The 22,550-nt window shown below is 35.7% G+C and overlaps 1 protein-coding gene across 1 annotated transcript in view; it reads left to right on the plus strand.

Annotated features, from left to right (window-relative positions):
* The first annotated feature begins 291 nt into the window (after positions 1–291).
* Positions 292–22,550, plus strand: part of LOC134796973 (putative mediator of RNA polymerase II transcription subunit 26) — a 61,803-nt gene continuing 39,544 nt past the window's right edge. The window contains exons 1-3 of the mRNA XM_063769166.1: positions 292–361; positions 3,303–3,435; positions 3,816–3,886. Of these exons, the coding sequence (XP_063625236.1) occupies positions 350–361; positions 3,303–3,435; positions 3,816–3,886 (216 nt within the window). The 5' untranslated portion in view covers positions 292–349. The remainder of the gene's footprint in view (positions 362–3,302; positions 3,436–3,815; positions 3,887–22,550) is intronic.

Consider the following 22,550-nt stretch of genomic DNA (forward strand, 5'->3'; position numbering starts at 1 on the left):
TTTAAGGTACATGTCGTACGCGTTTAAATAAAAAAACTGCATATAGCATGAATCTATTGTCGCCTATACATAAATGAATATGAATACCTATGTTTTTATTCTGTCGGGAGACAAAATATATTTTATTGAGTGATATTATAGCTGTGAGTTTTTAGTTATTAATACCGCCATGGTTTTAAAAATGTAATTAAAAAGAGGAAACAATATTTCAAAATAAATTATCGGAGTGATCAATCCACCAGCCCTCACTACATCCCAGCAAATCGTCGAACTGGTTGCGCGTACGCATATAAGTGAGCTCGCACGCGGCGCGCCCACACATACAACCTCACCCGTCATCGCAGTGAACATGAAGCTTTTGGTCAGTGCCTTTACTGCTATTTACGAAGTGTAGAAAAAAAACAAATGACGTGTGATTTCAAAGCGGGCGGGGAAAATGTACAGGGAATTGAATTTGGAATCTGAATTAAAAAAAATAAAAATACTGAGTCAGTGCTGTGGATATCCTTAGATAGTTTAGTTATACTAGTGGCGTTAAAATCATTAAAAATGTACCGGGTTTTGAATTCCGAATGTGAATTAAAAAATGTTCGACGATAGGTCGGAAAACTCTGTGTTAGTGCTGTGCATGTAATTTCTTAGATAGCTCAATTATAGTGGCGTTATGATAAGTGACACCTCGGAAACGTTATTTAAAATTAGTTTTTCCTAAATGGTATAATTACAGTGGCATTGATATTTAAGTCAGAGGTGATAACTTGAAAATCTTATAAAAAAACATTGTTTCATTGAAGACAATTGTGTTAATTGTGATTATTGGAAAGTAAGTGAAAGTAGACAATGTTAAATGGACTGGAAACAAAAAAAGGATATATTAGAATGTTCAATGTTCTATAATTAGACTACATCCTTAATAGTTTTCTTTTTATAAGTACAATTTATAAACTTTTGTACCCTGAACAAATGAAAATAAAAACGATATGTTTTAAAATTCAGAGTGTCTTAAAAATTCTAAAATTGTGATAAAAATTTGGTTTCTTTACCATTTCTGAGGAAATTTACACGTAGAATGCCTTGATTAAAGCTATCTAGTCTGATTGAGGTTATACTAGTACGTGTTGTACCATCGGCCTTTCAATCAGCATCTAGTTTAGATTCGAGCTCAAACGACTGGTGTACAGAATGAGATAAATTCCGGTTGCACCAAGCTGTCTGTCAACGTCACCGTAGTTCGTTAAAAGCGTGTATATAAAGTTCTCCATGATATAACCTCATATATTTTAAAAAAGTTGATTCAACATATACAGAGCAGAAACATCTCTCTAAATAGCACCATAAATAGCAAGAAAAGCATATCTATAGGTACCTAGTTGATTTAACTCGTTAGTACACTATCCTTCTTAGCTATCCATGGTTTTTATGGTTTATCCAAGGTTGGGTTGGTAGGTTTGGTTAGAAATTTTGTTATCAAAAATATACTTTATTCATGTAGGCCTAGCAACAAGCTCTTATGAATCGTAATTAATCTTAATCTAATTATCAGAGCAATTTATTGATGTTAATATTATTCCATAATAAAATTGGATTATTATACATATCAAATTTAACACTAAGAATTTCACAAAAGGATCGTCAAACATTAAAAAGATTGTATAAAAAAATACTAGTCTAGAATTTCTAGAATAAAATCTAAATGTCAAAAAAAAGCATAAGTAACAAAAGAAGTAGATAGTATTACATCGGAATATCCATTTCCTCATCAATAATCAAATATACCTAATAAATAAATAATCATTTCGAATAACAATTAATCCCACGTTGTAATATCATTCATGTAGTCTTGTGTGGTATAATAAGCTTTAGAAATAAGTTTACGCTTTACATAATTCTTAAATTTATTAATAGATAATTCAGTAATATGGTTTGGAAGTTTATTATAAAATCTTACACAATTACCCATGAATGATTTTTTAATTTTATGGAGCCGAGTGAAGAGCACTGCGAGCTTATGTTTATTTCTAGTATTAATATTATGAATTTTACAATTTTTCCTAAAATTTACAATATTTTATGTACATACAGAATATTCTCATAAATGTATTGACAGTGCACTGTCATTATGTCAATTTCCTTAAATTTATCTCTAAGTGAGTCTCTATGGTTCATTTTGTATATTGCTCGAATAGCCCTCTTCTGCAGAACAAAAATGGTATTTATCTCTGAAGCACCGCCCCACAGTAAAATACCATATGCCATAATGCTATGGAAGTAACAACAAGTGTTAGTTAATGACTAGCGACCCGCCCCGGCTTCGCACGAGTTACACAAAACCTTAAAAAAATATACACCTTCCTCAAGTATCACTCTACTCATAGGTGAAACCTGCATGAAAATCCGTTCAGTAGTTTTTGAGTTTATCGCGAACATCCATACACACAAACGGACAGACGTGGCGGGGGACTTTGTTTTATAAGGTGTAGTGATAAATTTCAATCTCTAAAAGAGCATCAGCTAAGTATCGACATAGACGTTTAAGTCAGCGTCGCTTGAAATGGAACGACCATTAAACCATCGCCTTATCTTACTTCGCTTTATGCCTTACCTTTAGCTAAAGTTCAGAACGTGACCATAAATATTAGTATTTCGCAATCATTGGGTCCTTAGATGCATCTGCAAAATTAATGGATCAATTATCGTTCAGAATTGGTAAAATGTCGTACTAAAAACGGGTTTTTACATTTCGTAAAACCACCCAACTATATAGTCCATTACTAGAACTATGGTCCGAAATTTTAATACGTAATTTAATTACTCAAGTATAAATACCAATGTTTCCATTTATAAACATATTTGGCCATAGAACTTCGACATTCAATAAAAGTCACAAAGCTGCACCTTCGTGCGATTATAGAGTAGACCAGGGGTCTCCAAACCCCGGCCCGCGACGCGTTCCAATCCGGCCCGCCGACACCCAGAGTATCAGGCCCGCGGGAGCCAGGCTCCAGGGGTTCAGCCCCTAACAGCAACAACCAGATACAATATTGATAAGTAACATTAAACTGCAAAATTGGGTTTACTTACTTGTGGAAAAATAAGCAAATTAATCAATAATTTAAGATTACACAAATTAGATACCTATTTGAAAATTACACTACATATGTTTAGTGCAAATTATAATATATCATAAATTATCCATCCGTCAAATGAACAAAGTTTAATTTAATAGGTACCTACATACATTAGTTATAATATTAGTTTGGAATACGACCACTTCATTAATAATATTTTCCTTAATATTAAAGGTAGCAACACTGTTGCTGGTAGCAGCATGCCAAGCAGAAGTAGCCAGAAGTAAGCAGAAGGAAGACAGCAGGACGGAGAGAAGGGCAGAGGATGGGGTTGTTCAGAAGAGGGCGCCCGCCATTTTACCCACAGGTAGGTGCATCTGCATATAGACCAAGTCGATGTTACTAATTAAAGGCAATTAGAAGAAAAGATTAGGAAGTAGCGAACATAGGTACACTATATTTTACCGCTTATTAGCTAAATCATTTTTACGCGTGAAACCAGTTTCCACTGAAATAATATTTTGAACAATTCAATCAAAAGTTTTCATCAAAGCACTTTGCGAAAACTAGTTTTGACAAAAAAATCCTAAAACTAGTTTTAACTAGTAAAAACTCGATTTCACTGAGACAATTACGGAAAACTAGTTTTAACTATGGAAAACGCACTTTCACCAAAAAACGTGTTTTACAGTATAGGTAGGTACCTAAGAAATATATTGTATTAAAACATACAATTTTTCTCAACAGTTACACCGGCCACCCCGGGAATCGAATATGCTGACTCCAAAGACACACAGACTGAAAAAACTCCTATCCGGGTAAGTCTTTAATTTTATATTTCAAAGTCTTAGCTTAAAAGTCAGAGTTACTTCATTTAGGTATTAGTTATATGTACTATGTTATGGATCTTAAACTCTTTGAATGAATAGTTGTTTAATAACAAAAGAATTTTCTTCTTTATCGAGCAACAAGTTTCAATAAATCCCATATCTTTCAAGTACTTACTTCTAGACATGATATGAAAATGCCCATTGTTTGAGATCACAGAGGAACAACAAAACAAAAATTAATTTCAACGGTCTTCTCCCCTTCATAAATAAAAAATCTCAATCTCTTGACTCACGGGGGATGCCAGATATTTAACTCTGTATACTAACAACAACAAAATTAACCATTGATAGCTCTTATGACGTTGCGGTAAGGTTTAACAACGATCAGATTAATAAGTGTGTCGATGGTACGAGGGCGTCGCGTGGCAATTCTTGACGTCATATATCAAGCAATGACGTTTGGGGAAGCAAGGGGACTGGGAAGAACGGTGTTTACCTTCTCCAGGGGTTATTTATTACAGCTTATGGTGTTCTATTGGGCGAAGATAGTTCGTCTTTCTTACATTATTCTTCGTTCGTATTTCTTTAAGGCCGTTAGCCTAGTCGGTGGTGACCCTGCCTATGAGGCGGGAGGTCCCGGGTTCGGGTCCTGGTGGGAGCATTTGTTTGTGTTTTCATCACAAATATTTGTTCCCGAGTTGTGGATGTTTTCTGTGTGTGTAAGTATTTGTATATATACCTATGTGTATATTATAATATATCGCCGTCTAGTACCCACAACACAACCCTTATTGAGCTTGCTGTGGGACTAGGTCGATCTGTGTAAGATTGTCCTATAATATTTATTTATTTATTTTTATTTACATGCCACTCCGTTATACAGGGCTTATTCGACATGCTAAATTGTTAACTTGTGCGTCTACTTCAAATCAATACATGATCTGGCGTATTGATTCTTTCATGTGTTGACTCTATCCTGTCTTAGACAGTTATGGATTCGATCACTAGATTATGGGTTTGAGCACCAGTACCCGTGGCAAAAATCAAGCAAAAACATACATAAATGTATTCATGAAATGCAAACTGAAATAAATATCATATACTAAGAAAAAGTGACCAAGGCCTCCAGTGTCCAAGGCTGGAATCAAACCAGCGTCCTCTGCTATCGCGGTAGGCGCCTGAGCCATTCGGCCGGGCATAGGTTGAAATAATTTAATTTGTTCTAATAATTCTTAGTCAATAAATGCAGTTTATTAGGATCCTCAAGATTAAAAGTTACCTTTCATTCTTGACACCGAGTATACTTAGGCATGATTATTATGTGTTTTACCTTTTTGAATACTTCAAATGACATGTGATCAAATCAAATAAAATAAAAGTTAAGTGTCATGCTCCAAATGTAGTTGCAGTGAGAGAAGCAAAGATAACTATAGAAGGGATATTTGAAATTGACCTTCTTGAGTATAATAAAATAATTATCGACTACTTTCAAATAGGCAACATCTTAGTTTCTACACAAGAGTGTAGAAGTTAAACATTTTTGCCCTGTTATTCACTGAAAGAAATGTTTGCATAATAGATGTGTTTCACGGGCCAGTTTGTAACTACAAAATCGCTTTAAGGGTATTTTTGATGCCCAAGGCATTTCTAGACCATAGTCGCCCTCTTTCCGAAGACATCCATCAAATTCGACCAATTTTTTGCTGAAAAAGAAGAGTTTTTTTTTAACTATAAGATTAAATACCTATTTTCACATAAAACAATCTCTACAGAGCAAAACGTTTGATGAATCAATATTAACATCATTTTAAAATAAAGATTCCGATTCAAAGATAATTCCAATATTGGTTGAGCGGCGGCCGCACCAGGCCCGTCTGTATTTGCCCTTACAAAACAACTTTGCCAAGAAATTTAATATAAAAGTTCCGTGATAATTCCAAGGGGAAAAAGGGGGAGGTTTTTATCGCGTTTTTGCCGAATAGTTGGCAACTTTACTGGCATGCCTTGTATCGAGACAAGGCAGCATAATGATTTTACTTGAAAGTTTCATTGCTAAAGTACTGAGTTATGATGACAGTATTGAACTTGAATTGTTATTCATGTCACAATTCTTGGATGCCACAGTATGTCGCAGATAAAACGACTTTCGCAACAGCGTTAAAGTAGGTATAGAAATATAAATAGACTAATCCGCCAGCATAATATACTGAACGAATAAGCTACATGCTTTACCATTACTTATTTACTTAGTCAAAGTAGTCATTTGATGGCTAGTAAGTAGTATTAATATTTAAAATAACTAGTACAAATGTGAATGGTTCGATGAAAACGCGATGTTTCCGAATTTTTTGTCAAAATAAAGCGGAAAAATAGCCGCCTAAGTTTGAGAAACTAAATAAAACTATCTACTCCAGTCACCTACTTAAGAATAACACGTGTCACTTATATAGGTCAGTAGCAATCACCGCACACAGTAAAGCTGACAGCAGGCATTTATCACTCGCTGGGCGTGTCTGGAATCCCGCAAGGATCCCCTCTCGGGCACATACTTTATGTGTGCTTTCGTAAATAAGGGAGTGCCAAAATAATCAAGTTGGGTTAAGTGTATTGTTTTACTTAATACTGACTACGACGTACTGTCTGGTTTTTGATATGATTTTTGATTGTTGAATATTTTTCAGCGGTATTTTAAATGTTCTTAACTTGTACTTATGATAATAATTTAAACGTTTTACTAGTAAATAATATATTATGAATGATCGAATTATACTTTTTTTTAATTTGGATGTAATGGAGGTTATTTTACGAAAATGCCAATATAAGGGGTCATCCATTAATAACGTCACACGTTTAGGGGGAGGGAGGGGGTCAAGAAAATGTGACATATTGTGACATGGGGGAGGGGGGAGACACAAATTTTGTGACGTCACTTTAACTTCATCAGTAACCGATTTTTTATTTTTTATTCGCTGTACATTTAAATAACAAGTTTTTAAAACGATAATCGTTTTTATTCTTTTAATTTTCTTTCCTATAAAGCAGTTTTGGGTTATAAAATTACTAATATTTATATCGTCAAAAATATTTTGATAAAATATTAATAATACTTAGGTACTTACTTAATTCGATTTGGCGATTTCGTAGAAAAAATGTGACGTCACACTAGGGGGGAGGGGTTTGCCAAATGTGACCAAATGTGACAAGGGGGGGGAGGGGTCAAAAAACCTAGAAATTCGTGTGACGTAATTAATGGATGACCCCTAACCAGGTTGATGAATTTTGTTATTTATAGATACCTACATATTTTTCTGTCGGTAACAAAATGAAGGAATACTTTATTCGTCTCAATTGAACAATTGACCAATCATCAATATCATCGTCATGTTCTTGAATAAGATTTGAGTTAGTTTACGTTGTTAAGTTAACTTACTTTAAATAAAGTGAATACATACGGACTATATATATTTCCCACGGAAACCGGTTTCCCGCTAAACCCTACTGCATAAAATCCGAATCCGTGCGAACCGGACCGACGCTGACGCGCGGAACTAGATCACATTGTTTACGTTGCACAAATTCTATTTGACGAGCTATTAGGTAGCCATCCATCCAATTAGTAATAGTCTAGGCTCTGTCAGATCAGAATCGGACTCAGTGTGTGTCATTTCATTATTTCATCTTATCATCATCTTTCACTTTTTTTGGAGTTGTAATTACCTATTTACCTACTTACTCTTATAGTAATTGTATTGACAATCCTTATTGGAGCTATAATTTTATTTCATTAGTATTGTTAACTTTGTAATTACGAATATTATTTTCATTTTTATTTTTACTTGGTATATTTATAAAATTCGTATATTTTTAACATTAATACAAACTTATTATGTAATTGTCTTACATTTCATGAAATAAATCGTCTAATCTGGTCCAAACTTCGCAAAGTTATTACTACCACCTGATAGTGATTAGTATTTAAGAAAATACTTGAAATGTTATTGCATTTTTCTGATTGGAAGAGGATAAAAAATGAACTACATTGTATTTCCTGCGGCTTATGTAAGCTGTCTGAACCAGATTCATGGTCGCTGATTTTAATTTACCCTGACATTCCGAACCACTCGTCGCAAGAGCGATAAAGGCGCTTTCTTTTGACATTTCAACGAGTGACAGGACCACGCGAGTCACGTGACATGTGGACAAATGGAAAGCTCGCTTTAAAAGTTGACGTAAACTTGAAAAAATATTATTTTCGTGAAGAGAAATACAATCAACAGAGCCGGTTTTACTTTTTGCATCATTTTTGTAATGTGGTGATATAAAAAATGTTTTAGGACATCACTTTAAACCAAAAAAAGTTGACAAAGACCGAGACCGATAGATATATTATCGATTCGCTATTCTATGGAATTAACTTTATCTGATCTTGCAAAGTTAAAGTTTCAGTTTTAGCCACTCAAGTTTAAAATTGGTGTTGTGGTTATCCGCAATTAAATGATTTCACTCAGTACAATCTATCTATACATATAATAAAGCTGAAGAGGGTCGAAAGTCTGTACATGGAAGATATTTGAAAAAAAGTTGGCTGGGGATACATAGAATCGATAACAGAACACGTTCCAAAAGTTTTTAGAATTTTTGTCTGTTTGTCTGTTTGTCTGTTTGTCTGTTTGTCTGTTTGTCTGTTTATCTGTTTGTCTGTTTATTTGAACGCGCATCACGTGAAAACGGCTGAACGGATCTTGATGAAAACTTTACTAATCTGTCGAGAAAATCCCCGGCCAGGTTATAGGCTATAAAAATTTAACCCCTAAAAGGGGGGGGTAGCCACAACAATCGATTGACTTAAGTTTGCCCCTGAATCTTATGGCGCTACTTAGGAAGGAGGGGCAAACTTTTTTCAAATATATGCTACCACTATTGAGTAAACTAACAGATGGAGCTGAATTTAATACGTTGTGATATGAATAAGCTACCGAGGAAAGATTTTGCCAAATTAACTCTAAGTTTAGAACAGGGGGAACGGATATCAACAAAAATAATTGAATAATTATGTTGATTTAATAAATTAATAATACAACAAAATTAAACGACAGTAAATTAATTGTCCCTCATTGCACAGTCTTTTGGGGAACTGAGTAAACATTAATTAATAAAGAAAACTAAAAATGAGTTTACATAGTTACATAGTGGTAAAATAAACACACATAATTATCAACACGCGTATAATTGCATAATGATTTAAAATTATTAATTTTCTGCATCATGAATTATCCAATTTTCATACAAGGTGGGTACTTTGAAAAAAAAAAACATTGACCTCTGTCATTTGCTGTGCCGGATTAACCCTTTTAGGCAAAATAAGCAGTTGCTTAGGGCACCCGTCTAGGGGGCACCAAAACCGTAGGCAAAAAAAAGCGCAGGCTGCATCAGCATTGCAGTCGTGGAGTAGGTACCTACATGAAACTTTTATACGTGTACAAGTACCCATCTAATAACGTCCCATCCCTTCTGGGACTAAAAGTAAAAATGTACAACTGTCTATCAAACTGCGTTTTTTATATCGAAAAATTTTCGCGCTCGCTTCGCTCGCGTTTACAATAACATTATAGGATATGATAAAAGTCACATTCGGGAGGCGACTGCAGCAGAATTACTCTGTTGTAACGTTACTGCTGCAGCACTGTTAATTTTCGTGATAAAATGATGTGACTGATTTCCATACTAAAAATAAAAATGTACAACCGTCTATCAAATTGCGTTTATATATGGAAAAATTTTCGAGCTCGCTTCGCTCGCGTTTTCAATAACTTTCAAGGTCAAATTGCGTTTTCTATATCGAAATATTTTCGCAATTGCTTCGCTCGCGTTTTCAGTAACATTCTAAGATATGATAAAGGTGACATTCGGGTGGCGACTGCAGTAGCATTACTCTGTTGCAACGTTACTGCTGCAGTACTGTCAATTTTCGTGATAAAATGATGTGACTGATTTCCATACTAAACGTAGAAATGTACAACTGTCTATCAAACTGCGTTTTTATATCGAAAATTTTTCGCGCTCGCTTCGCTCGCGTTTTCAATAACTTTCTAAGATATGGCGACTGCAGCAGCATTACTCTGTTGCAACGTTACTACTGCAGTACTGTCAATTTTCGTGATAAAATGATGTGACTGATTTCCATACTAAATTGCGTTTTTATATCGAAAAATTTGCGCGCTCGCTTCGCTCGCGTTCTCAATAACTTTCTAAGGTATGGCGACTGCAGCACCATTACTCTGTTGCAACGTTACTGCTGCAACACTGTCAATTTTCGTGATAAAATAATGTGACTGATTTCCATACTACAAGTAAAAATGTACAACTGTCTATCAAATTGCGTTTTTATATCGAAAAATTTTCGCGCTCGCTTCGCTCGCGTTTTCAATAACTTTCTAAGATATGGCGACTGTAGCAGCATTAATCTATTGCAACGTTACTGCTGCAGCACTGTCAATTTTCGTGATAAAATGATGTGAATGATTTCCATACTAAAAGTAAAAATGTACAACTGTCTATCAAATAGCGTTTTTATATCGAAAAATTTTCGCGCTCGCTTCGCTCGCGTTTTCAATAACTTTCAACGTCACATTGCGTTTTTTATATCGAAATATTTTCGCTCTTGCTTCGCTCGCGTTTTCAGTAACATTCTAAGATATGATAAAGGTGACATTCGGGTGGCGACTGCAGTAGCATTACTCTGTTGCAACGTTACTGCTGCAGTACTGTCAATTTTTGTGATAAAATGATGTGACTGATTTAGATACTAAAAGTAGAAATGTACAACTGTCTATCAAACTGCGTTTTTATATCGAAAAATTTTCGCGCTCGCTTCGCTCGCGTTTTCAATAACTTTCTAAGATATGGCGACTGCAGCAGCATTACTCTGTTGCAACGCTACTACTGCAGTACTGTCAATTTTCGTGATAAAATGATGTGACTGATTTCCATACTAAAAGTAGAAATGTACAACTGTCTATCAAATTGCGTTTTTATATCGAAAAATTTGCACGCTCGCTTCGCTCGCGTCTTCAATAACTTTCTAAGGTATAGCGACTGCAGCAGCATTACTCTGTTGCAACGTTACTGCTGCAACACTGTCAATTTTCGTGATAAAATGATGTGACTGATTTCCATACTAAAAGTAAAAATGTACAACTGTCTATCAAATTGCGTTTTTATATCGAAAAATTTTCGCGCTCGCTTCGCTTGCGTTTTCAATAACTTTCTAAGGTATGGCTACTGTAGCAGCATTTATCTGTTGCAACGTTACTGCTGCAGCACTGTCAATTTTCGTGATAAAATGATGTGACTGATTTCCATACTAAAAGTAAAAATGTACAACTGTCTATCAAATTGCGTTTTTATATCGAAAAATACAAGGGGCACGTGGTCTTCCTCAGGAGTCTGAAGAAGACCACGGTGAGTGGCGCTCTAGCCAGGCAGGCCGCTTCGCTTTCGCTCGCGCGCGTATACCTTACTGTATCGTCCGATATACATCTACTACTCTGTCGTTTAAATCACGTGTAAAATTTGAATAAGGGCGAAAAAATCTATTGATTTTGGAGTGTAGTTTTATTTAGTGGTGCCTAATTGTAAAATATTTTATCTGGACTGCAGTCCTCTAGCATATCCATCTGTCAACTTTACTTCAAGCTCCGCCTCCAGGAGAGAGGGAGAGAAATTAGGATTAGTAATTAGCCGCTTACTGACACAGACCGAATTCCACGCGGGCGGAGCCGCGGGCACAGCTAGTATCGAATATATTATTTGGCATAACGGCTTCAACTAACCTCGACAATAACTTAATCTGTCGTAATGATTGAAAATATTGTAATTTTCAATAATAATTAAAAACATTTAAATAAAGCTATAAGTACAATACTAGAAATTGTGCCACTGGGTAGCGTGCGCCTTCCAGTTATGCACAACCTAAAATGCTTCCACAGAAACCTTTTCATCACAAAAACAGTCCCCTAAATTACAGCAAATTTATTTAAAGCGTCATTGAAACGTAACAAAGACGCTTTAATATCCGTGGGCAGTAAAAAAGGTTTGCGCCGTGGATAAATGGGTCATTACTGGCCAAATTGGCTATTTGACGAGAGCACAGGAAGACTTGTTGGAGGAATCAAAAGTGGAACTGTTGGTTATGAGTGTGTTTCAGCAGATGGCTTGGGGGTTTTTTGTGCCCTTGATCCACTTCTTGAGGAAATAGAAGCGCAAAATGAGGAACATAGGTAAGACCACGTCATAGTTGTTACTAGAATGATCATTAATTTATGAAAAAGATGAATAGTCCATTAATTTTAAAGCTAAGCGAATGAGCGAACTGGAAAACATGTTCCTGTCCATCCAAACGCTTCGCTCAAGTCTATGAAAAAATGCGCGTATGATTCATTATAAAATACTTCACGCATTGAGATTTAACCCGTGGAGCACCCTAAACAGACACGTGTGCTGGTAACTAGTATAGGAGTTCCATACTACTGTAATTCTGGGGCGCTCCAGGGGTTAAAGGTCTCTTAGACTATCTCCGAAATAGAGGTTAATTTGCCCAAAAAATATTTTCCTTTTTAAAATTAATTTAATAAGGGATCGTCTATTTCTTAACGCTAATAACAAAGATATTCAATAAATGCGCCTATTTGGGTCCTATTTGGGTCAACAAAATTGACCTTTACCCTGGTATGTTCTTATTTACGTTATTATCCTTAACGTGGATGATATTAATAGAATTTAAGTACCTATTATATAGGTACCATCGCCCACACTGTTAACTGACAGTTCGTTAACCTTATTACAGAAGGTATAACGTCCACCGATGGACAGTTGTACCTTAACCCTCTACTAGCTAATCTACTTTAATAAAACTCAACCAGAATTGATTATAAATAAAGAAAAATAGGTTAATTTGGCCATGTGATCGTCTAGTGAAATTAATACGTTGTGAACCTTAGTACCCATCGTCTTTTATGTGCAGACTGATTAGATTTGGATTTAATATATTACCCCTAAAATACCCTATGTAATTGTAAATATTGCTACTATATTTCCATATTATAACACTATCGTATGAAAAATAAAATCTTATGAAAAATAAATAATAAATTATATTTTTTAGAATTTATCTCCTACCGAGCCCTACCGTGACCAGTTACCGTGAACAGTAGTATAAGCCTTTGTTGTTTGTAATTTAAACATAATTTTCCTTTTATATCCCTTCACTAACCTAGCTAGCTAAAGGAAAATATTTATATGTAAATGATGCAAATATTAATACGTACAAACATACTTTATCTACTGTCACGCCTCGGATGAAGACGGGTATCGAAACTAAATAATACCTATTTTATTTTGTTTTGTTTTTAATAGGTATTCCTAAGCACTATGTAATATTTACTTTTATCTGCGTTTCGGAACCTATTTTCAGACAAGAAGAAACGCCAAGAAACTCATCTGAATATTCTTACTATAAATGTATGGAATACTGAAGCAAGCGTCTATTAAACATGATTTAATACCCTTAGTTACCCCGATATAGAAAAGCTCAAATTGTCACTAGTGAACTGCTTCGCCTGTCACTAGCTCCCTATAACAAAATTATTTAGTATGTCCTCAAATAACTTTGTTCCCCTATCTCACCCAATATAATAATGTATTACCTTTAAATCATATCTAATGTACGAGCCTCAGTAACCCATCCATATGCTACTGAAATTTTATTCTGTATTTTAAAACAGTTAACACTCTAATGATTTTAACACTGTGTGTAACCAAAATATATGTGAGAGAATAAATAATAATAAAGAAAGAAATAATAAATAACCCTAACACCCAAATAATGACTCTACCCTAACTCTACCCCAATGTCCCTATTCTAATGTGTAAATCTAGAGGCGAACCTCTATCTTTACAGGGAGGAGTGTGTGTGAGAGGGACCCTAATTTAAGCTGTAAACGTTCGGCCGACAATACCGAGGTATTGCAAACCCTAGTGTCTGTGTGATTGCCTCCCTCCGCAGTGTAGGCCGTAGCCAAGGGTACTGACGAATAAGGAGCCCTATTCCAGATATTCTTCTTCTTCTCCGTCGAATTACTCTTGACAGAGCAGTCGTGGTCACGTTAAACGACGAACGATTCTACGCCAGTTCTCCCTGGCAGATGCTTCTCTGGCACATGTGTTAAGTGGGGTGTTGGTAAGGGCTTTTATCTGATCCGTCCAACGCATTGGGGAACGTCCTCTTGACCTACAGCCATTGACCCGTCCCTGGACAACAAGTCTCTCCATGGCCTGCTCTCCACGTCGCGTCACATGTCCGAAGTATCTGAGGATACGCGCTCTGACCGTAGCTGAGAGCCTCTCTTTCACCTTAAGTTCTTCAAGTATGGAGACGTTTGTACGGTGTTGTGTCCAAGATACTCGCAGCATTCGTCTCCAACACCACATTTCTAGTGCGTCGATTCTTTGTCTCTCTCGCTCCTTCACTGTCCATGTCTCAGCACCATACAGTAATATAGGGAATACGAGAGACCGCACTCCATTCCATTCCAGATATAATATGTGAATATATAAATATATATAACAAGACCACGCTTCTTCAATTACCAACAGATTTCAGTGAGTAAAGATTACTCTTAATGATGCACACGTGAGATCCTCACATCCCTCTGTCAGACCTTGAAGAGAACGTAAGAGGTATAATCGTCACCTGTGTAGGTAAAAAGGTTGACGCCAGGCCCCTCTCGCGACCTGGACCTAACACTCTACTGGATTCCCGGAAAAGCCTGCTTATCACCGCTAGGTTAGGCGTTTCCGGTTGATTGACCGTGCAATCAGACACTAATCTGGCTCTAAAACACAAAAAACACCAAAACACACGTAAGTATTTACACTGAACTAACAATTGCACAGTCTGACAAAAAGCAGCATAGTAGCTACGTAAAGTCAAACATCCAATCGTCAAAATAACACCTTTGTTTTAACGTCTACGGGCGAGCCAGAGATCGTGACAATCCGACGGACAAAAATAGAATAATCAGTTCCCAGCTTGGCGTGGGGGTATTTATAACCATAAAAGACATTAACGAAACGCATTTGACGCATTTGACGCGTTAGACGCACTTCGATATAAGATCTTTGTTATTTATTTCCTTTAAACTCGAGTACCAATCTTGAGTAGTTTTAGCAAAGAGATGTGATTTCCATAAGACAAGCAAAGTCAAAAGAAACCCCGTGCCCCGGAAACCAAGACAAAGTTACTCTCTAACAGATGGCGCCACTCCCTTGATATTTAACAATTCTAACGCACATCGATGTAAAAAAACACGGATCAAAGCACATGACGATCCAAAATTATTACAAATCATTTATGTCTATATGTAAATATATATGTTTTATTGATATTTTTATACATTTTCATCTTTAGTTTCAATACTGCGTCAACAGATGGCAGCATAACCTTCGCGACTACAAAATTCACCGACAGTAATTCTCTATACACATTCCATTCTCTTTGGTTTCAGCGAATCACTTTTTCTGATTAATGGCCCACTACGATATTGACTCTGTTAAGTTTTTTGTTTGTTGTTTCGGATTTCTCGTGGGAATGTTTTGTTTTTATTTAAAATTAATTTACTGAATGCATACATTATAGTTACTTACATGTATTTATTTTAATTAACATTTGTAGATAATAATTGAGGTTTTAAAGTTTATGAAAAAATTATCGATTGATCAGCTGGGTCAATCATTACTTATGTTAACTAGATCAGCTAGTGCGTCTAGTTACACAGTTAAGAGTGCTGCTGATTGTACAAAATACACTTACATATATGTACATAAATGTTCTAGGTCCCAGATTTATTATCTACGGCACTCTGTGGTATTGATTGATTTTTTAATGTGTGATGCAGAATCTATAGCTAATTACACTGCACAAACGTCCCTCCTTTTATATATGTCAGTCTTATATTTAAACAGGTATCTGTAATGGTGTTAGAAAAAATATCACCTCAAACACTTTTCTTTCATCGAGTAGTTCACTCACCCACCTTAAAAAACATTTTCAGGAAAACTTTTTTACGAAATTCACTCAACGTCAAATGGAAATACAATATTTCATTCCATTTTTAATATGAATTCCTGTGAGGAAACAATACACCTGACCGCCAGAATGGAAATTGATGACTTAAAACACATTATCTTTTCAAACCGTAATATTAAATATATTCGGTGACGCTGAAATAAAAACAGATGAACCATCAAATAATCACATCATTGCGTTTAAGTATGGCTACGTGTGCTCGTGCTCGAGCTGCTTATGTTAACATCTATCTATACATATAATAAAGCTGAAGAGGGTCAAAAGTCTGTACATGGAAGATATTTGAAAAAAAGTTGGCTGGGGATACTTAGAATTGATAACAGAACACGTTCCAACAGTTTTTAGAATTTTTGTCTGTTTGTCTGTTTATCTGTTTATCTGTTTGTCTGTTTATTTGAACGCGCATCACGTGAAAACGGCTGAACGGATTTTGATGAAAACTATACTAATCTGTCGAGAAAATCCCCGGCCAGGTTATAGGCATTAAAAATTCAACCCCTAAAAGGGGGGGTAGCCACAACACTCGATTGACTTAAGTTTGCCCCTGAATCGTATGGCGCTACTTAGGAAGGAGGGGCAAACTTTTTTCAAATATGTGCTAACACTATAGAATACCCTGGTAAACTAACAGATGGCGCTCAATTTAATACGATGTGACATAAATAAGCCAACGAGGAAGGATTTTGCCAAATTAACTCTAAGTTTAGAAGACCCCTCTTCTAAAATTTCAATCAATCGTACGGATATCAACAAATTTAATTGAATAATTGTGTTGATTTAATAATACAACAAAATTAAACGACAGTAAATTAATTGCCCCTCATTGCACAGTGCCATATTTTGGGGAGCTGAGTAAACATAAAGTAACCAAGAAAACTAAAAATGAGTTTACATAGTTACGTAGTGGTTGGTAGTGGTAATTTTTTTTTTATTTTTTTTTTTTAATAAATATTATAGCACATTCTTACACAGATTGGCTAAGTCCCACAGTAAGCTCAAGAAGGCTTGTGTTGTGGGCAATAAACACACACCAACACGCGTATAATTGCATAAAATTATTTATTTTCTCCGTCATGAATTATACCTAATCGTAATTATATCGCATCTATATCAAATCCATATTCATACGTATCGCCTCCTTAAGCACTTAATAATGGCCACGAAGGTGTGTACTTTGAAAAAAAAAACATTGACCTCTGTCATTTGCAGTGCCGGATTAACCATTTTAAGCAAAATAAGCACTTGCTTAGGGCACCATGTCTAGGGGGACCAAAAATTATTGAAGAATTTACGCGTTCGCTTCGCTCGCGTTTTTAATAACTTTCTAAGATATGATAAATGTGACATTCGGTTGGCGACTGCAGCAGCGTTACTCTGCTGCAACGTTACTGCTGCAGCACTGGCAATTTTCGTGATTGATGTGACTGATTTCCACACTAAAAGTAAAAATGTACAACTGTCTATCAAAATACGTTTTTAATATCGAAAAATTTTCGCGCTCGCTTCGTTCGCATTTTCAATAACTTTCTAAGATATGATAAAGGTGACATTCGGGTGGGAACTGCGGCAGCATTACTCTGTTGCAACGTTACTGCTGCAGCACTGTCAATTTTTGCGATAAAATGATGTGACTGATTTCCATACTAAAAGTAAAAATCTACAACTGTCTATCAAATTGCGTTTTTTTATATCGAAAAATTTTCGCGCTCGCTTCGCTCGCGTTTTCAATTACTTTCTAAGATATGATAAAGGTGACATTCGGGTGGGGACTGCAGCAGCATTAGGTACTCTGTTGCAACGTTACTGCTGCAGCACTGTAAATTTTCGTGATAAAATGATGTGACTGATTTCCATACTAAAAGTAAAAATGTACAACTGTCTATCAAAATCCGTTTTTAATATCGAAAAATTTTCGCGCTCACTTCGCTCGCGTTTTCAATAACTTTCTAACTTATGATAAAGGTGACATTCAATTTTCGTGATATAATGATGTGACTGATTTCCATAGTAAAAGTAAAAATGTACAACTGTCTATCGAATTGCGTTTTTTTATATCGAAAAATTTTCGCGCTCGCTTCGTTCGCGTTTTCAATAACTTTCTAGGATGTTTATGATAAAGGTGACATTTGGGTGGCGACTGCAGCAGCATTAGGTACTCTGTTGCAACGTTACTGCTGCGGCACTGTAAATTTTCGTGATAAAATGATGTAACTGATTTCCATTCTCAGCTGAAATGCAGCAATGAACGTCACTCAATTTACCTAAAAAATTCAATGTAATCTTGATGACCCTAGGCAGAGGGGGCACCATGGTCTAGAAATACTTAGGGCATCAAAATATCTTAATCCAGCACTGTTCGTTTGCGGAGTCAAACGATTTGGGACTCGCATTTTATACGCATTACCATGCCTTCCCGAAAATAATCGAATCATTCGCGAAAGTTTCGCAAAGCATTGAGGTTACAAGGGGCACGTGGTCTTCCTCAGGAGTCTGAAGAAGACCACGGTAAGTGGCGCTCTAGCCAGGCAGGCCGCTTCGCTTTCGCTCGCGCGCGTATACCTTACTGTATCGTCCGATATACACCTACTACTCTGTCGTTTAAATCCTTAGAGAATATAACCAACGGAGACGCCATGTCTATGATTTTTGGTACAAAATAGTCTGGCGTTATTTGCGGGGGAGGGGTGCATCAAATGTGTACCTACGTAACGTAAACATAGCCATGTCAGATAAACGTCGGTTGACCATTGGCCGCCTATTTTCGACAGAGGGGAACGCCTGTTAATGACCATTCCGTTTGGTTATATTCTCTAAGTTTAAATCACGTGTAAATTTGAATAAGGGCGAATAAAACCATTGATTTTGGAGTGTAGTTTTATTTAGTGGTACCTAATTGTAAAATATTTTATCTGGACTTCAGTCCTCTAGCATATCCATATGTCAACTTTACTTCAAGTTCCGCCTCCAGGGGAGAGGGAGAGGAATTAGGATTAGAAATTAGCCGCTTACTGACACAGACCGAATTACACGCGGGCGGAGCCGCGGGCACAGCTAGTATTAAAATATAACTTTGTGTACACAGCGGTGGCAAATTGTCCATAAAATTCGATTCGAACTCTTTTCATCATTTTCAGAAACGACTGAAGAATTTGAAGGCGTATAAAATCAAAATTTTGTTATCTGCCTCTCCATATCTCTCGAGACTTTTCAAAAACTAAATTAGTTAAACTAGCTCCGTTTTGTCCAACGGATAATTTTTACACCTCGCCACATAAACAATGATCCACAGAAGCCCATAGTGAATATCATTGCGTACGCTATGATATTCACTAATTAATAACACTTTAATGATGGACGATACCTATGATGATGTCCTCCCAGACGTAGGTATTTGTCGACGGCGACACCCGGATAAATCAGAGATGATGAAAAAAATGGTAACCGCGGGCACTATAATACGCGGTAGCATAGTTCGGTGTAACAAGTACCTATCATCGTTTAAAGAATAAATCGTGCAAAAATACCCACGGATTGTACTCACCGGGCCCACGGGTCGCTGCATCTGTTAATCTTCACTGGTAAATAAAATGGGGATTGTATTAAAACGGGCTTTTATTAAAATTAATTGTTCGGCCAGCGGGATTAATACCTACCACTGCAGTGTATTTAACGTTTCAGCTGGAAATAAAAACGCTCTTAATGCTGATGGACGTGTGTGTAATAAAACGTGTTTAATAAATGACTAGTACGCTAACGTACATAATGAAAGTTTTACAACTTGTCATTAAAATATACGAGCTAAACATTGCAACGCAGTAGTTTTCAGGTGTTCGACCACGAAATTAAAAGCGTGTACACATTGAAACATTTATTTTTATAATTCTACAATCTATACAGATATAGGATCAGAAAAATGCAAAAAGGAATACTTTATTATCAAGCCGATAAAACTTCAAATGTCAACAAAAATAAGACGTTCAATAAATTCACTTGAAATAATAGAAAATAAATCAAAACCTGTTCATCCTTCGGGGCGCTATTTGTATACACAATGTTGCCGCTTACATAAATAAGTATAAAGTAGGTAGGTTTACACGAGGTATACCTGGAAAAGTGCAAGGCCACTTCATCAATGAATTCCATTCTTTACCTAAATCTCGCTGTGCATATCACAATAAAATATTTTACAGCAGCAAAATTCAAATTGTATAGAACGCCGAATATGAAATAAACTAAACTTTACATTTACATTTACGTAGGATAAGAACATAATTTTAGCGCAAAACAAAACTTCCTACAAATTATTTTCCTTAATTCTGAACATAATTTCTTTCCACCGGCCTTATGCAAACGCTCAGAACAATCAAAGAGCACTCTTTGCTTTACTTTCACTAAACGCTTTATTGCGAACCTGAAAGTTTCCAAGAAATAGACTTATTTTTGGAAGAATCCACTTTTCATCAAAATTGCGAACTTTCCGCAAGATCGCTCCTTAAAATTCTGGTGCTGTAAAATTATTGCATGCGGCGTGGCGTGATCTTTGTACCTATAAGTTTTACAGCCTTAAAGTTCGAATCTGGCCGTGTGATTTTATTAAAAAACTAATTTGCTGCTCATGAGTACTGAAGTACTAATTTTTTTTTAATTTCGTCAATAATAACGAAAGATCACCGAGAGATGTGTTCCCAACAACATATTTATTTTTTATTTAAATATAGAGCTCGATTAAGTATACTTATGGTGTATTCAGATATGTAATTCCGATTGTCGAAAACCGTCGGATAATAATTCTGAAAAGGGATTAATTTTATGATGGAATTTTGAGTAATTTTCATCTGGTTTTCGGAATTATCCGACATACTTAACTACCCGAATACAAATGTATTCGGGTAGTTATATATCGCATCTTAAGCAGCTAAAATCTTTTAGTCAAAGCACTAAATAAAATATCGATAGATGTCCGTTACAGATTTTAAACAAATTGGTTTGCCAAATTATAAATAATATGTTTACCCAAACGTTAAGGTTTAATTTACATCTTTAATCCGATAACACAATTTCCCGCGTAACCGCCACTTTGTGGCACGCCGGCCATCTTGTCCAACTCGATCCCAAGACGACATGGCGGCTCCAAAGTTTAATTAAATATAAATACGTTCGAGAACTTTTCCCATCTAATCGGATTAATGAATGTCGAATGACATTAATAACTTGCATTTTAATCGGAAGGGTTTGTAATTTAGATTGAATAATCATATTAATGTCTGGTTTAAAAGGAAATCTGGGAATCTGTTTCGTAATGATGATTTTTAAACTCGCATTAAAATTTACACTTAAAGATCTATGTTGTAAGTTTCTATGTTGCTAAAATGAGTACCGGTTTTAGATAATAAAAAAAAAATAAACAACAAAACGTAGGCAAAGAAAAACACATTGGTTCCAAAAACTTTTTTTTTAATTCCTCGAAACTGAGATGGCGTTTCCAAGTTCTGGAAAGGGGGACATTAAATTAGGGGAGGGGGATTTGAGGGGAAGGATATGTCTTTGGGCGATTAGCACTGGTCATGGTCACTGGACGTTGCATTTTCGAAGATATCTTCAAAAGACGCATTTATCTCTAGAGACGCATTTACCCCGGTTGACCTAAAATTACTATCATAAGACTGGTTTATATTTTTTAATACAGTTGCTCAAAAAGTGCTACTTTACGTAGCTGTTTAGCGTGCGGAAAGTTGGTTATCTCGAACTAGTGCTTTTTACTTTTCCAATTTTTTTAAATTTATATTGTTCCAATTCACGACTACTTATTGATGAGTGTTAATATTAGTTTCCTTTAAACGTCGTAATCAGCATAAAAACCTACTGTTAATGTAAGAATGTGAAAAATATACATATTTCATATTTTAATACTTACCTCTTCATCATTATAACACGTTTATTTTTTAATATTGAATATTGAAAATTCCGTTCTTAATAAGTTGTCTGAATGGAACGGAATAGCTGCCAAACGCCCATAGATATAATATACTTAAAGACGACGTCTAAGCGAGCTGTCACTGTTACCACTTTTGTTTAGTGTACGATTAACAATGTTTTACTTATTTTTTCCCAACTGTATTATAAAACGTCGTTCGATACACGTGCGGAAATGTCATACCTTCCGCACTAGCATCGAAATGTACTATTATAGGATTCCAACTTGTTAAAACAATACCTATCGTCTGGTTTCGTCGCTAATGAATATTTTAAATTTCCAGGAAAATTTAAATTAGTTTGCTCTTGAAACACAGACTCCGCAATTTTGCAGCTAAATAAACAAAATGCAATATAAACTGGGCTGTTTTTATTAATATTTTATATGGAAACTATTTTTCAGTTTTCAATATCGTTGTTTAAGAAATGCTTTTAAAATATTTTATTATATATTTACTATGAATATCTTGTTATATTAATGATAAATGAATCGGTGACTTTTCACAATAAGAATAAACGCTTCATGCTTAGCGC

The sequence above is a fragment of the Cydia splendana genome, chromosome 14 (genome assembly GCF_910591565.1).
Source record: "Cydia splendana chromosome 14, ilCydSple1.2, whole genome shotgun sequence".
Taxonomy (NCBI): domain Eukaryota; kingdom Metazoa; phylum Arthropoda; class Insecta; order Lepidoptera; family Tortricidae; genus Cydia; species Cydia splendana.